The 12,217-nt window shown below is 37.2% G+C and overlaps 1 protein-coding gene across 9 annotated transcripts in view; it reads left to right on the top strand.

The window, feature by feature from the left end:
* TCF12 (transcription factor 12) overlaps window positions 1–12,217 on the top strand; it is a 158,672-nt gene that overhangs the window by 31,064 nt on the left and 115,391 nt on the right. For all 9 annotated transcript variants that reach the window (XM_039723404.1, XM_039723408.1, XM_039723402.1 and 6 more), the window contains exons 4-5: window positions 9,747–9,820; window positions 11,779–11,847. In XM_039723404.1, coding sequence (XP_039579338.1) covers window positions 9,747–9,820; window positions 11,779–11,847 — 143 coding nt within the window. The remainder of the gene's footprint in view (window positions 1–9,746; window positions 9,821–11,778; window positions 11,848–12,217) is intronic.

Below are 12,217 nucleotides of genomic sequence, written 5' to 3'. Positions count from 1 at the left end.
TTGGTTATTCTAGAAATTGTTACTTCTGCCCTGCTGATCCTCTAACAGTGTAATTTTGTTGTTCAAAGATAGTCTTTCCAGACTTAAAGCACTAACAATATGGATATGTTAACAGAAGAATGTTAAAATGTGGGTTGTTCCTGAAGGGAGGCAGAAATCAGTAGATCAGCTGATACCAGTGAACATGGATGTCACAGGACTTAGTCCTGCCATGAGCCCTTAGTTCAAGGGGAAGCACAGCCTTTCTTTTAAACAAAGGGAAAGAGTGGAAAGAAGAAAAACAAATGTTTTTGGGGATGGAAGGTGAACCAGGCTCCCTCAGACATCTCAGTTGCTGCAGTGCTGCTGTGCATTAGCACAAGGCCCATTAACATCAGGCCCCAGTCCTCCTTCCACCTCGTTTGTTGATGTAGGAGACTGAACTGTATCATATCAGCTTTCCAGCATTGTGGGCACACCATCATTTACTGCCACTCACACTAAAGGAGCTGTCAACACAAAGCCTGCCTGCCTGCTTCAGGAGGCAGCTAACAGCCCAGGCAGCAAGGAGCTTGATTCAGCAAATATTTGAGCAGATGTAATGATACCTGGCACATTCAAAACCAGATTTCTCTCCTTTGTCAGAGAACATGTTTTTTTCTTAATTTGAGAATGAGATTTAACAATGCCAGTAAAATCTCTGTCTAATAGGCTCTTGGAAGAAATGTCTCAGTGTTGAGAAAATAAAGGTTTCTTGGGGTGGGGTTTTTTTAAGGTGTCTCAGGGCCCTGCTAGCAGCACAGGCTGTGCCAGATCTCCGTTTGTTCAGACTGGATTCTGGCTTTGACTTTTGGAAGTAATGGAATTAATGAGAACTGTTGGTTTTGGACCTCTGCAGAAGGAGAACATCTGGCAAGAGCCTTACCACATTCCAACTCGCTTATGGAGGGGGAAGCACTTGTTGGTGCAAAATACATACTGGAAAAAGTAGTCCTTGACACTGCAGGCTGATGCTAACTTCCATCAGCTCAAATTATCAGTTATGTAAATGCAAGTAGAGATGCTTCTAGAAATGTTTTAATAGTTTGCTGTAATCCTTTTTTCCCCCGTCTGTGCCTAAAATAATAGAAGAAAACACATTTTGCCCTTGGCAGCTCTTATACTTACTTCCCTTGGACAAACTGGAAGGCACTTCATTGTGCTGCAGGGCAAATAGTGGAGCCCTAATCTTACAAAAGCTACTTTCTTGATTGAAGATGAAGTATGGAGGATTTCTTCTTGATTTTTGGCAAAAGAGGAGAGAAATAAGTGAGCCAGGTTGTAATAAGTCAATATTGACTATATTTCTTCTATTGTTTTTTCCACATCTAACTTAGATCTGTCCTACCACAGCTCTGGTATAGGTGAGCAGATGTGCAGTGCTTGCATTTATCCATTAAGCATTCTTCCCTGTTTAAATACTGAGCAGATAAGCTTTGTTTTCAGACTTAGAAGAGGGTGTTTAATGCTGAAATTTTCATGCAATAGGCACTTCCCCCCAGCTGTATTGAAAGAACAAGAATTCTCTCATGACAGACTTAAGTTCACACAACCCTGATGTGTAATTTCAGTTTTGTTTAGTAATGAGAATTAACTCCTGCAGCTGACTTAGATGTGCTCTTTAGAACAAGAAAGTATAAGAAATCATCTCATTGAGGATGTGCCTGTCTAGAGGCAAACTTAAAAACCTTTCAGACTTCTTTGTATTCTACATGCTTTGTTTTATGAAAAATGTAAGATGTTAGTGGATTGCTGTTTTAATGTGAGAGGCTGAGATGCCATGCTGCTCGTAATAGACTTGATTTTCAGTATTGTAGGGTTGCCAAAAATCAGATACAGAGGTACTGTGTACCTTGGCAAAGTCTAGGTTTTCTTCCACATGCTTCTCTGAAGTGGTTTGATCTAGATCTTCTCAAGTTCAGACTCAGGCTTCTGTGATCTTGACAGTCTATCTGTAAGTGTCTTGGTTTCCAGTCACATTATTGTAAACATGGAGTTACGCTTGCATTCTCTACCTATACTGTATAGTATATTTGCCTTTATGCTTAAGGCTCAAAATTCTGCCTCACTAAATTCCAAGGTTTTTGTCTGATGCTTGATCTCTCCACTGGTTCACTGTCATGAACTTGGAAAGTCAAAATATATGCTGTTTCTCAAAAACACTTTCAGTTGTTTTTCCTCCCCCCACCCCCCGCTTGATGTGATACGTCAGAGGGTCTCTTTTCCCTTGAAAGATTTTAGTGTTAAGGTATTAATGATCTTCTAAATATCCTCAAAGTAATTGTAATTTGTCACAATTGGGTTATCTTAATTGTATGTGTATAAAGATACATGGCAATCATCAACACCATGAAAGGACACTGATCTCAGGTTGATCTTGGAATTTGTTTTTCAAGAAGGTCAAAATTTGCTGGACACCTTGTGATATCTTAATTGTATGTGTATAAAGATACATGGCAATCATCAATACCATGAAAGGACACTGACCTGTTTGATCTTGGAATTTGTTTTTCAAGAGGGTCAAAATTTGCTGGACACCTTGTGATGCAGTTCATGGTTAAAAATACTATTTCTTAATATTTTTAGACGTGTTCTTGGGAAAGCTGTCATGCTTGCCATGTTTTCTTTGCTCACGAGAGTTAGAACCTCAGTTACACGCTGTAACTCACATTAATTGTGTTCTGGTGCCTGAATTGGCAGTTTTCTGTACAATTGTCTTGTAATACAGTTGGTAACAGTAGCTGTTGCCTGTGAGGCTGTATTAGAATATTTTTGGCCTGGTGTGTGCAGTCTTGTGACACTGGCCTTGATTTGGTGTGTATATATAAATATATATGTGTATATATGTATTTGAAAGTGTGTGGTTATATAAAGCAGTTGAGTCATAACTGAAGTAACCACAGGAACATTTGCCAGTAGAAAGGATTATTATGGTAGCTGGTACTGTAGGGCTGTGCCTTGCATGTTAGAGCTGTTCAGCCTGATCCTGCATGGCTCAGCACAGAGAGGGGAATAAGCAGCATGATGCAATTTAATAGCAGTTTAACTGTGTGTGTTTGTGTGTGAATAAAAGCTCTGGCTTGTACCCTGCTAAAGGCTTCATCTCTAAGCTGGTGTACTTTATTCACATTTGTAACCAGGGAGGCTTCAAAATATACTGTGTGGGCACACATGTAAATATTATTTATATACAGGATAATTTATGAATATTAGCATTTTAATTTTTTAAAATTAACCTTAAATTGGATCAAAGAGTAATATTAAAACTTGTATTAATATAGGGAATTTGGGGTGTGTGTGTGTGAAAAATAGCTTTACTGTGTAGTGCTTTGAGACCTCAGTGGAAAAATAGTTTAAAATAGTTTAAAGGCTTTTTTTTATAGTTTTTGTCGTTAGCTTATGCTTGATGTGTCTGAATATCTATACACAACTAACAAATGCTTGTTACATACAGTATTACAAATATGCTCTCCTCTTTGAACAGTACCTGATGTACCTTTTCTGGCAAGATTCATGTAGCAATGTGCAGTTTTCTGGTTTAGTGCAGTTTGTGTGGGAAATGCCAGTTCCAGTTTGATTTTGAGTGGGTTGTATTGTATTTAAAGTGTCCGGGTCATGCCAGGTCACTTGGTGTGTTTGGGGACATGATTTAGAGTCTAGGAAGCAGAGAATACGAGGAAAGAGAAGCAGGTAGTTTCTGATATTTCTGTAATGGCAGTGCTCTTACAGGAATTAATAACCCAGTGTTGTTCTTAGGGAATACATAGGTCTTATTGCAAGAAATGAATAGGATTATTTGTGAAATCATGTTAAAAGTAGTAATTGCATTTTTTTTTAATGGCAAATTATATTTAGCTAATGAGTTGAAACAAATCTAGAACATACTTGATAGTTCTACAGGAACTGTATTGCCAGTACTGACTTTTGATGCTAATAGACACTTGTAAAACAAATTCAAGCTTTTCTTAAATTTTCCTGAACCAGCATGCTTCCCCACCCCTTTTCTTCTGAATCATACAATGTCTTTTGTTGTTTTAGAAAAAGTTCTTTGAGCATACACTCCGAAGTTTTTGTCTTCTGGAGAAAATACTGTTCTTGCAAATAATTTTCCATATGCAAGTATAGGTTTTAAACAGCTTTACATACAGGGAGAATTCAATTTGGTGATATATTAAGTTACAACTATTTTTAATACCTGCCAATGCCAGTATTGGTCTAAGTTTTGCTTATTGTCCAGGTAAATTGTGTACTTGCTGTACCTTTCTCCAGCTTTAATAATTTTTTTCTTCTGAAGTTTTAATTGTGATTGCCTGTTCTGTAAATGGAAATTAACTTTGGTTAGCATATCTTCTGACTATTATTCAAATACTTTCCACAATTACTGGCATAGTGGATATTTATTCTTTGCTATGTCAAATGATCATGCTTTGGGAATCTCCAGGTTAAACAATGTTTCAAAAATGAAAATGAATTTATTTACCACTATTAATAATCACAGTTGATATTTCAAACAGATCTTAAAAACTGATCTTTGCAAAGATTAATATTCAAATGGAAGCCAGTGTTTTATGGGTACTAATTGAGGTAACCATTGTCCCTTCAAGGGGTCTTCAGTCTCTGCAGGCTTCCTTGGACTCTTTAAATCCCTGCCATTACAGGCTGGTAGTTAAGATCTCAGCTCCCATGGCCATGAACCTGGCTGGGCAGGTGGGGAAAGATATGAAAACTAGTAGGTAAGCCCAGGAGACATCTCACTTTTACACTCTGCAATGGGTTAAGGGTTCAGTCTGTGACACCATGGCTCAATACAGGGAGCAGAGTGAGCAGCATTGTGCAATTTAATAAAATTATCTTGGGAAGTTTCCTGAAGTAATTGTCAAGTTCAGAGGTGGTACCAGATGACAACTCAAGATGGTGTAGCTCTTCCATACATTTTCTCTGGAGCAAAGGTACACAAAAGGATGCTCTGCTGCTCCCACTGGTGCCTCTAATAAGCAACTCTGTTACTAGGGAGGAACTTTGCCTTTAGATCTGAAGGGATTGGGGGGAACTTGGTACCTGTATGCTGGAAGACAATTAGTACATTCTTCAAGAAACGGTCTGCATTGAGATTTGAATTTTTCCCCCCCTCCATGCTTGCACTTCCCCTTTCTTTTCCTTTATTGTGGAAGGTGGATGGAAAGTTCTTTATTTACGTAGTTTGAAATGAAAGTGATTTGTCTTTTACCTAATTAAAATGTTGCATTTCAGTTTATCCCAATGGCACTTAAGTGCTTAGACTATTGATAGGTTGCCTGCCTTTCATTTCTCTTCTCAATTTGATTAATGTTCTCAGCTTTGGATATTTTAAGCCTACCACGTTGTATCTATTGTCAAAGCTGCTTTTGGTTTTGAGTGTTATTCTGGTTCTCTTGTTGTCTCTGTTTTCTCCCACTCCCTGAGTAATAAATGAGTGGAACTTTGTCTTGTCTTTATTTATTAATTTATCTGACTTGTGAATTTTGAGTTCTTTGTTAGAAAATAAATGGTTTTATTATATTCTAGAAAATATTACATCTAGTATAAAAAGAGAAATAGTTTTAATTGAAAACAGCAAGAAGATGTTGAGAACCAGTCTTAATCTATTGAAAGTTAAAATATTTGAGTATAGAATATCTCCATCAAATATTATTACTATTTTCATCCCCTTATGAGAAAGTCTAGACCTAAAATATAATTTTGGATTATAATTGGAATCATGCTTCACAATAGACTTTTGCAATATCTAGCTTAATGGTAGATTGATATGTTTGTGTGTCTGACATGCAAAACACAATCAGCATTGTTATGGTTTGTGCTGTAGGTTTTTCGTAATTGATTTCTGATGTTGAATCTTATCTGAAGGAATATCATTACTCTGAAACAAAATTGGATAAAGAAGCTATAAAATATAGAAACTCATACCTTGAGTACCTAGTGTAACAATCTACAATGTGATTTTTTTTGTCAAATCATTTATTTGATCAACATCATAGCAGATGGTAACCCTATAAAGTATATTATAGTGTTTACACGAACATTAGAGCCTGTGTCTCTTGAAATAAGTTTTAAATATAGTCTTCTTTGTCTTATGCCAGCAAGAACAACCTTCATTTCAGTTTGATTGTAAGATCCAATTTTTTTTTATTAGATGAATGTTTGGATCTGTTTCTTCAGAATGAACACATATGTTGAAATAATGAGGCAACAGGTTTCTTCAGGTTTTCTTCTAGAATAGCTTGAAAAGCTCACATTTCAAGCATCATAAAAGTGATGTTAAGCAGGGCCTTTAATAACCCGATGCACAAAGCCAGAAAGCACCCTCATGGTTTGGTTGGGTCTCCCCGAGGTGCGTGAGGACAGGCAGCCTTTCCTGCGGGCAGGCCGCGCTCCGGCCTTTGGGCTGTGCTACGTGTCCTTGTCAGGCCAAGGTCGGGGGCGTCCCCGCTGGGACACACAGCCAGTGCTGTGGAGGTGCCCTGTGAGCCAGCCCAGCCCCAGTCAGCTGAACCAACCCGCTGGAACAAACATCACACTTAGAGAGTTACTCCCTAATTAAACTGCAGCATATGTGCTATAGAAGTAGTCAGTTTTGGTTGAGAACTATGAAATCATGAGTAATTGAAATTACTTTCCGTCCTCAATGCCTACTGAAAAAGGAAGTGGGGGTAGAACCTTGTTTTACTCCTGTCTGCCTGACTGCATGTGTCTGTGTTTTTGGACCTTTATAACAACACAGTTCAGTTTCCACCTTTTTTGCTTTACCTACAGAGGCTGAGATACTGCAGCCTTGCCCTACAGAGTTTTCAGTGCTCTGCTAACTGTCGCAGCTTTCCTGTGCTCTTTAACATCCATGATTAACTAATGATGAATTCATCCATGATGGAATTGGTCAGTGCATTGCCTTGTGGAAGGGGTTATACAAAGGTGATGATCCCCCTAGTTCGTCTGTTTTCTTTTGCCTTTTCCAAGGAAATACCCAGAACTCTTTTCATGACACTTTTGCTTTGAGACTTTATTGAATTTATTACCATAGATGACTCCTCTGTTCTTTCTTACCAAGTGTTCCCCACTTCAGGGCTTTACATTTAAAAGTGAATCTGATGGTCCTGGCTCAGTCGAGTAGAGTTCCTTTTGGCTTGTTAAAGTAAGCGTTGTTTGTTTGTTTGTGCCCATCCTGCTAGGAATGGTCTGGGTCTTTCTCATCCAACATTTGGGTGGTTTTCATCTGTCACCCATGGAAAAAAATTAGCATATGAAGCAGAACAGATTCCTTGAGCACCAGGGTAGACACACATTTGATTTCTTGGTTGAGTGTTGCTGGCTACCTGGGGCAGCACTTGTTTGGTGTCTCATTTGATGGAGACCAAGGGCAGCAGAAGTATCATTCCAAATCAAATCCAGATGTCAAGCATGGTATTCTGTGTGCAATACGTGATTCTTTTTTTCTTGTAGCCTTCACAGAGCATTTAAAATATGAAAGCACCTTCCTTGTGTGAAAATCTTGTGTAAGAGAGAGGTCTACGTGTAAGCCTGTTTGGGGCTTATGAGAAGGATAAAAGCTGCATGAAAAGGAGGAAAAAGACACCTGGCAGGAAGAAGGAAGTTAGCTAGAATAGTAAACTGTATTGGGCCTTTTTAGAAAAAAAGAATTCTGGGAAGTAGTCAGAAATTAGTTTTCTTCCCTATCTGAAGCAGTTACATTTTGGTTTAGAGCAGTTTCTTTAAACAATTTATTTGCATAATTCAAATGGTAGAATTAAAATACTAGAATTTTTAGCTGTACATGTGCTGATTAAGCAGAACAATGACATTAAGTTCTTATGTCCCACTGACTCAAATTTTCAAGTGAATAGCATGTTTTACTGATTAGCATCTGAACACTCTATGTATAACTGTTATCTAGTCACATATTTCCTGAAATGGGTTGGTATAACCTACTGTATCTTCAATTTTCCCAAGGACTTTGTCTTGCAGTAGGATATTTTTCTTTTCTCACCCCGCATACATCTCTTTTGAAATGAAGGCAATGGAAGACTTGTTATGATAATGACTGGATTACTGGCACTGTTGTTTCTGGCAGAAAAGAGTCAATTGTGCCAAAAGATTACTTTTGCCTTTGTCAGTGCCAGCCACGACTCTTTACTCAGCTCCTGGACCAGTTACAATGAAACAACAACAATACTGTCAGCTGCAAAATGCAGTAAACTTCCCCAAACTGCTGGCTCAAGATAGTGGTGGTTTTGCATTTTCAAAGAGCCTTCTTCAACCTTGAGGATCTTTCCTGCTGTACACAAAGAGTGTCTGTAGTTTTTATTTGAGTGATTTACTGTACTTTCAGTTTAACGTTCCTTTTTGCAGGCTGTCTTTGTAAAAATGTTGTTTTATAGCTTCATAAAGCATATTTCTTAAGGAAATAATGATTAGAACTGTAATGGTCCATAGGTAGTTATTTACAATATTGGTTTACATTCAATTTTGCAGTATGGCCATATGAGAAATATGCATGAAAATTTTATAGTTGCAATATAAAAAAAGGTTCATTCAATATTCAAGTTAGGGTTTAGAGATGGTTGTATGGAGTAGCTTGAACTCTACTCTTATTTATAAATTGGGACACTTAGTTCTTATTTATAAATTATGACATAAAACTTCATAAATAGTTTATAGTATATATCACATAAAGAATTTATGCTTTATATCAAAACTCTTTATGAGAAAAGTTTGTGTGACAGGGAAATAATGAGTTGCATTTTGTTGGCCAGAGTGCTTCGAAGCCTGCAGTTCAGGATGGAAATGTTCCACATGTGACAAAAAATGTCTTGTGAAGCAGATAATCAGGAACCTAATTGTTAGGACAGTAGCAGCAGTTACGATAGCATTATCCTGTATGAAGGAATTTGCTATAGGAATTTAGGTGCTTTTGCAGTTAGCTGTTTGGGAATGTCGTTTGACCAATTAAATTTGGATAGAAATTGGACAATAGGGTATATATTCTGATACAGTGTTTAAAGATCTTCTCCTTCCCTTTTCTCTTGTGAGCTACAACCTGGATTTGCATAAAGGGAACTGATTCTAAAAGAACCGTTACAGAGTGTAGAAAATATTACTGTTTTAGTAGTGCAGAGACCATGATTCTCTGTGGGTTTTTTAAGCCATTGAAATATAACCAGTCTGTCTTGCCTTTTTTCCCCATTATGCTAAAATATCTTGCGTGTCACATAAAGGCCAACCAGGGGAAATAATTTTGCACATTTTACAATACTTAAGCAAGACACAAGAGCAAAGAGGAGATAACAAGTATGTGTTTCACAGTATGTGCTGCAATATTTCAGTGCTTGCTTGAGATGCAGATAAATCGGGCTGCTCTAAAAGCCATGATGTTCACATCGTTGTGCTTGTTTTCTTACTCATGCTAATTTCTTACGGATTGGGTTGGGCAGACAGCAGATTGGCAAATTTTTTGGCTTTTTATGCTCCTGTTTTCAGCAGCTGCAGGTGTCCAAATGAACAGGTTCCTCTGTAGCCAGCTTAATTAATAAGGAAGCTTCAGATGAAGTTTTGCTTTTAGAAACACTCCTTTAATGTATGAAAGCAGATGAATTTACTTAGAGTGTATGGAAGCAGATGAATATTTTTTCAGGTAGCATCAGAGACCATTGTTTTTGCTATCATTTCTTACAGGTTTTTATTTTTCTTTTTATTGCTAGGTATGGATGAACGAACAGGTGCCACATCCTGGGGAACAAGCGGTCAGCCAAGTCCTTCATATGAATCTTCAAGGGTAAGATACCCACCTAAGAATTCATAATGAAAGTTTAGGGGAATGTACAGCATAAATCAGCAGATGATTTGGCAAAGTTTTTGAAAGGAAACTCCTTTAAATATATAGATTAGCTTCTTTTAGGGACTTGAATGACTTTGGGAAGCTACAGCATCAATTTAGATTTCTAAGACTAAAAAATATATAGGCTTAGAATTCATGAAAGTAAACCATATGTATACTTGAATGATGAGCATGTATTTTATTTAACATATAGTCAGAAATTGGAAATAGAAGTCATGTAACTTAGGAGCAGATTTATTGGCAAAGTGTAGGGAACACTTGCCTCTCTGTTAACATTAACCAGCTATAGTATGTGCTGTGTCATGATGTTGAAGAGAGGCTTTTCTTTTTAAATACCTTCCTCCTGTTCTTGTTCCAGCCTCATCCATCCCACTTAGTGAGCTGAAGGATCTTGCTAGTATCTGATATCCTAAAATAACATGACCCTTTTCAAACTAAATGCAGTGGTCAAACCAAGCTTGCCCCTAGTTACTCACGTTCCCTTTAATCTACTCCATTTTCTTTTTATGAATATTTACTCCCTAAAAGGACAATGAGCTAAGTACGTGACTTAGATATACAGAACATACCTGATGTTCTAATTTCAGTGCCTTTGAGGCAGAGCTGTGCTAGCACTTGCACCTTTGCAGCTTTCTGGTGCTGTGCAATGAAATGAGCAGGCTGCAAGATCAGCTTCAGCTCACTGGGTATTATTATGGACTCTGCCTTACTCTGGAAGACAGCAGTAGAACGTTTCTCGTGAAGTCCTGATTTTTTCATTGATCATTAGTAAATAAATTATAATAAATGTGGAAGTACTTTATGTGTGAAAGAAATATTTCTGTGCAACATGGAAATTCCACTTTCTTTTAAAACTTCCTGCATAACCTGGGACATGGAGCTGAACCTTCCAATGCCTCCTCTACATTTGAAATGCAATCTTACTATGCAGCTTTGTGTAACTCCTATTTTTATAATGTGTTTGGTGTTTTGACTCTTATTTTTTTATGTTGCTGATCAATTTTAATCGATTATGTGTTAAGCTGACTTAACTGGAATTTGAGCTTGTGATTCATTGGCTGTATTCATCACAATTTTTTGTATGGTGGAGGATCAGCCAGCTAATATTTGAATAGTGTAAAGTCAGTGAGCCTTGTGTGTTAGTTTGTTAGTTGTGGGTTTTTGTTTTTTTGGTTGGTTGGTTGGTGGTTTTTTTTTTTGTTGTTGTTTTTTTTTTTAAATGAGGCAATAAAGAATGGTAATCTGGAATGTCATTTCGGTGACAAGAGTTTTCTTTTAAAGAAAACTCAATTCCTTTTCACAAGAAAATTTAATTCCTGTGGTCTCCCCAGAAAAGTGAACACTAGAAATATATATTCTCTGTATATAGAATTGCTAAAGATGAAGACCCACAAATTAATTTGTCCTGTGGCTGGTATCTTGTGTAAAAAAATGTAGAACACAGGAATTTAACTTCTGAAATCACTGAAAAAGCACTGGACTTTGTTTACCAGTTTAAATCAAGCTTGCATGCATAAATTTTGGCTATGATGTATGGTCTTTAGTTTTTGGTTTTCTTTCAACTAATGAGGCAAATTACTGATTCAGGATTTTGAATAACGATAACTTCTGTCTACTCCTACATGTGCTGCTAGACCAGATGTCTCTGAGAAAGAGCAAAAATGAGTGTGTGGGTCTGTATTGTGAGAGTATAGATTGGTTTCTCAGAAGGCAGGGCAAATCATACACAGCCTTTTACATTTCTAGGTTATTTCTTGTGTTAATTAACACAGAGTTTAAGTAAGATGTAATTGTCTTAAATGTTCAACTTTTTAATCCAGTGCTTTCCCCATTATTTCAATACAGAATGTTCTTCTTGTCCTAATTGTTCATATTACTTGTTTGTCTGTTTACAGGAAAATGGCAGTCTTCATGGAAAAAGCTCAGATCTCTCCGCAGACATAGAAAAGTTGAAATCTCAAGAGGTACCACTTATTCTTTTTATATTGTGTGTCATTTTCAACTTTTTTTTTAAGTCCATATGCAGCCTACTACTTGAGTTTTCTGTTAAAGGTCACAATATAGTGTTACAGTTATTAAAAATTTAAAGTGTTGGCTCACTCTTGCCTGGAATTTCCAAAGACATGGAAAGAGAAGCAGTTTTCAAGTGAATAGAATTGGAATTTGGTGATAGTTTAGTGCATACCTGTTGAAAGCTAATTAAAAAAGATGGAATACAGCCTAAAGGATATTTTTCATTCCCAAATCCTGCTGGAGGTTCAGGTCAGTTAAAATGGTCTGACTGTGGCCAGCAATGGTGCATAAGGAAAGAGTATAAGAATAGAGCAAATATTT

Source organism: Passer montanus, unplaced genomic scaffold, assembly GCF_014805655.1.
Source record: "Passer montanus isolate IOZ18808 unplaced genomic scaffold, ASM1480565v1 scaffold5, whole genome shotgun sequence".
In the NCBI taxonomy this organism is placed as follows: domain Eukaryota; kingdom Metazoa; phylum Chordata; class Aves; order Passeriformes; family Passeridae; genus Passer; species Passer montanus.
Note: the sequence above shows the minus strand (reverse complement) of the source record. Positions and strands in the feature narration are given on the sequence as shown.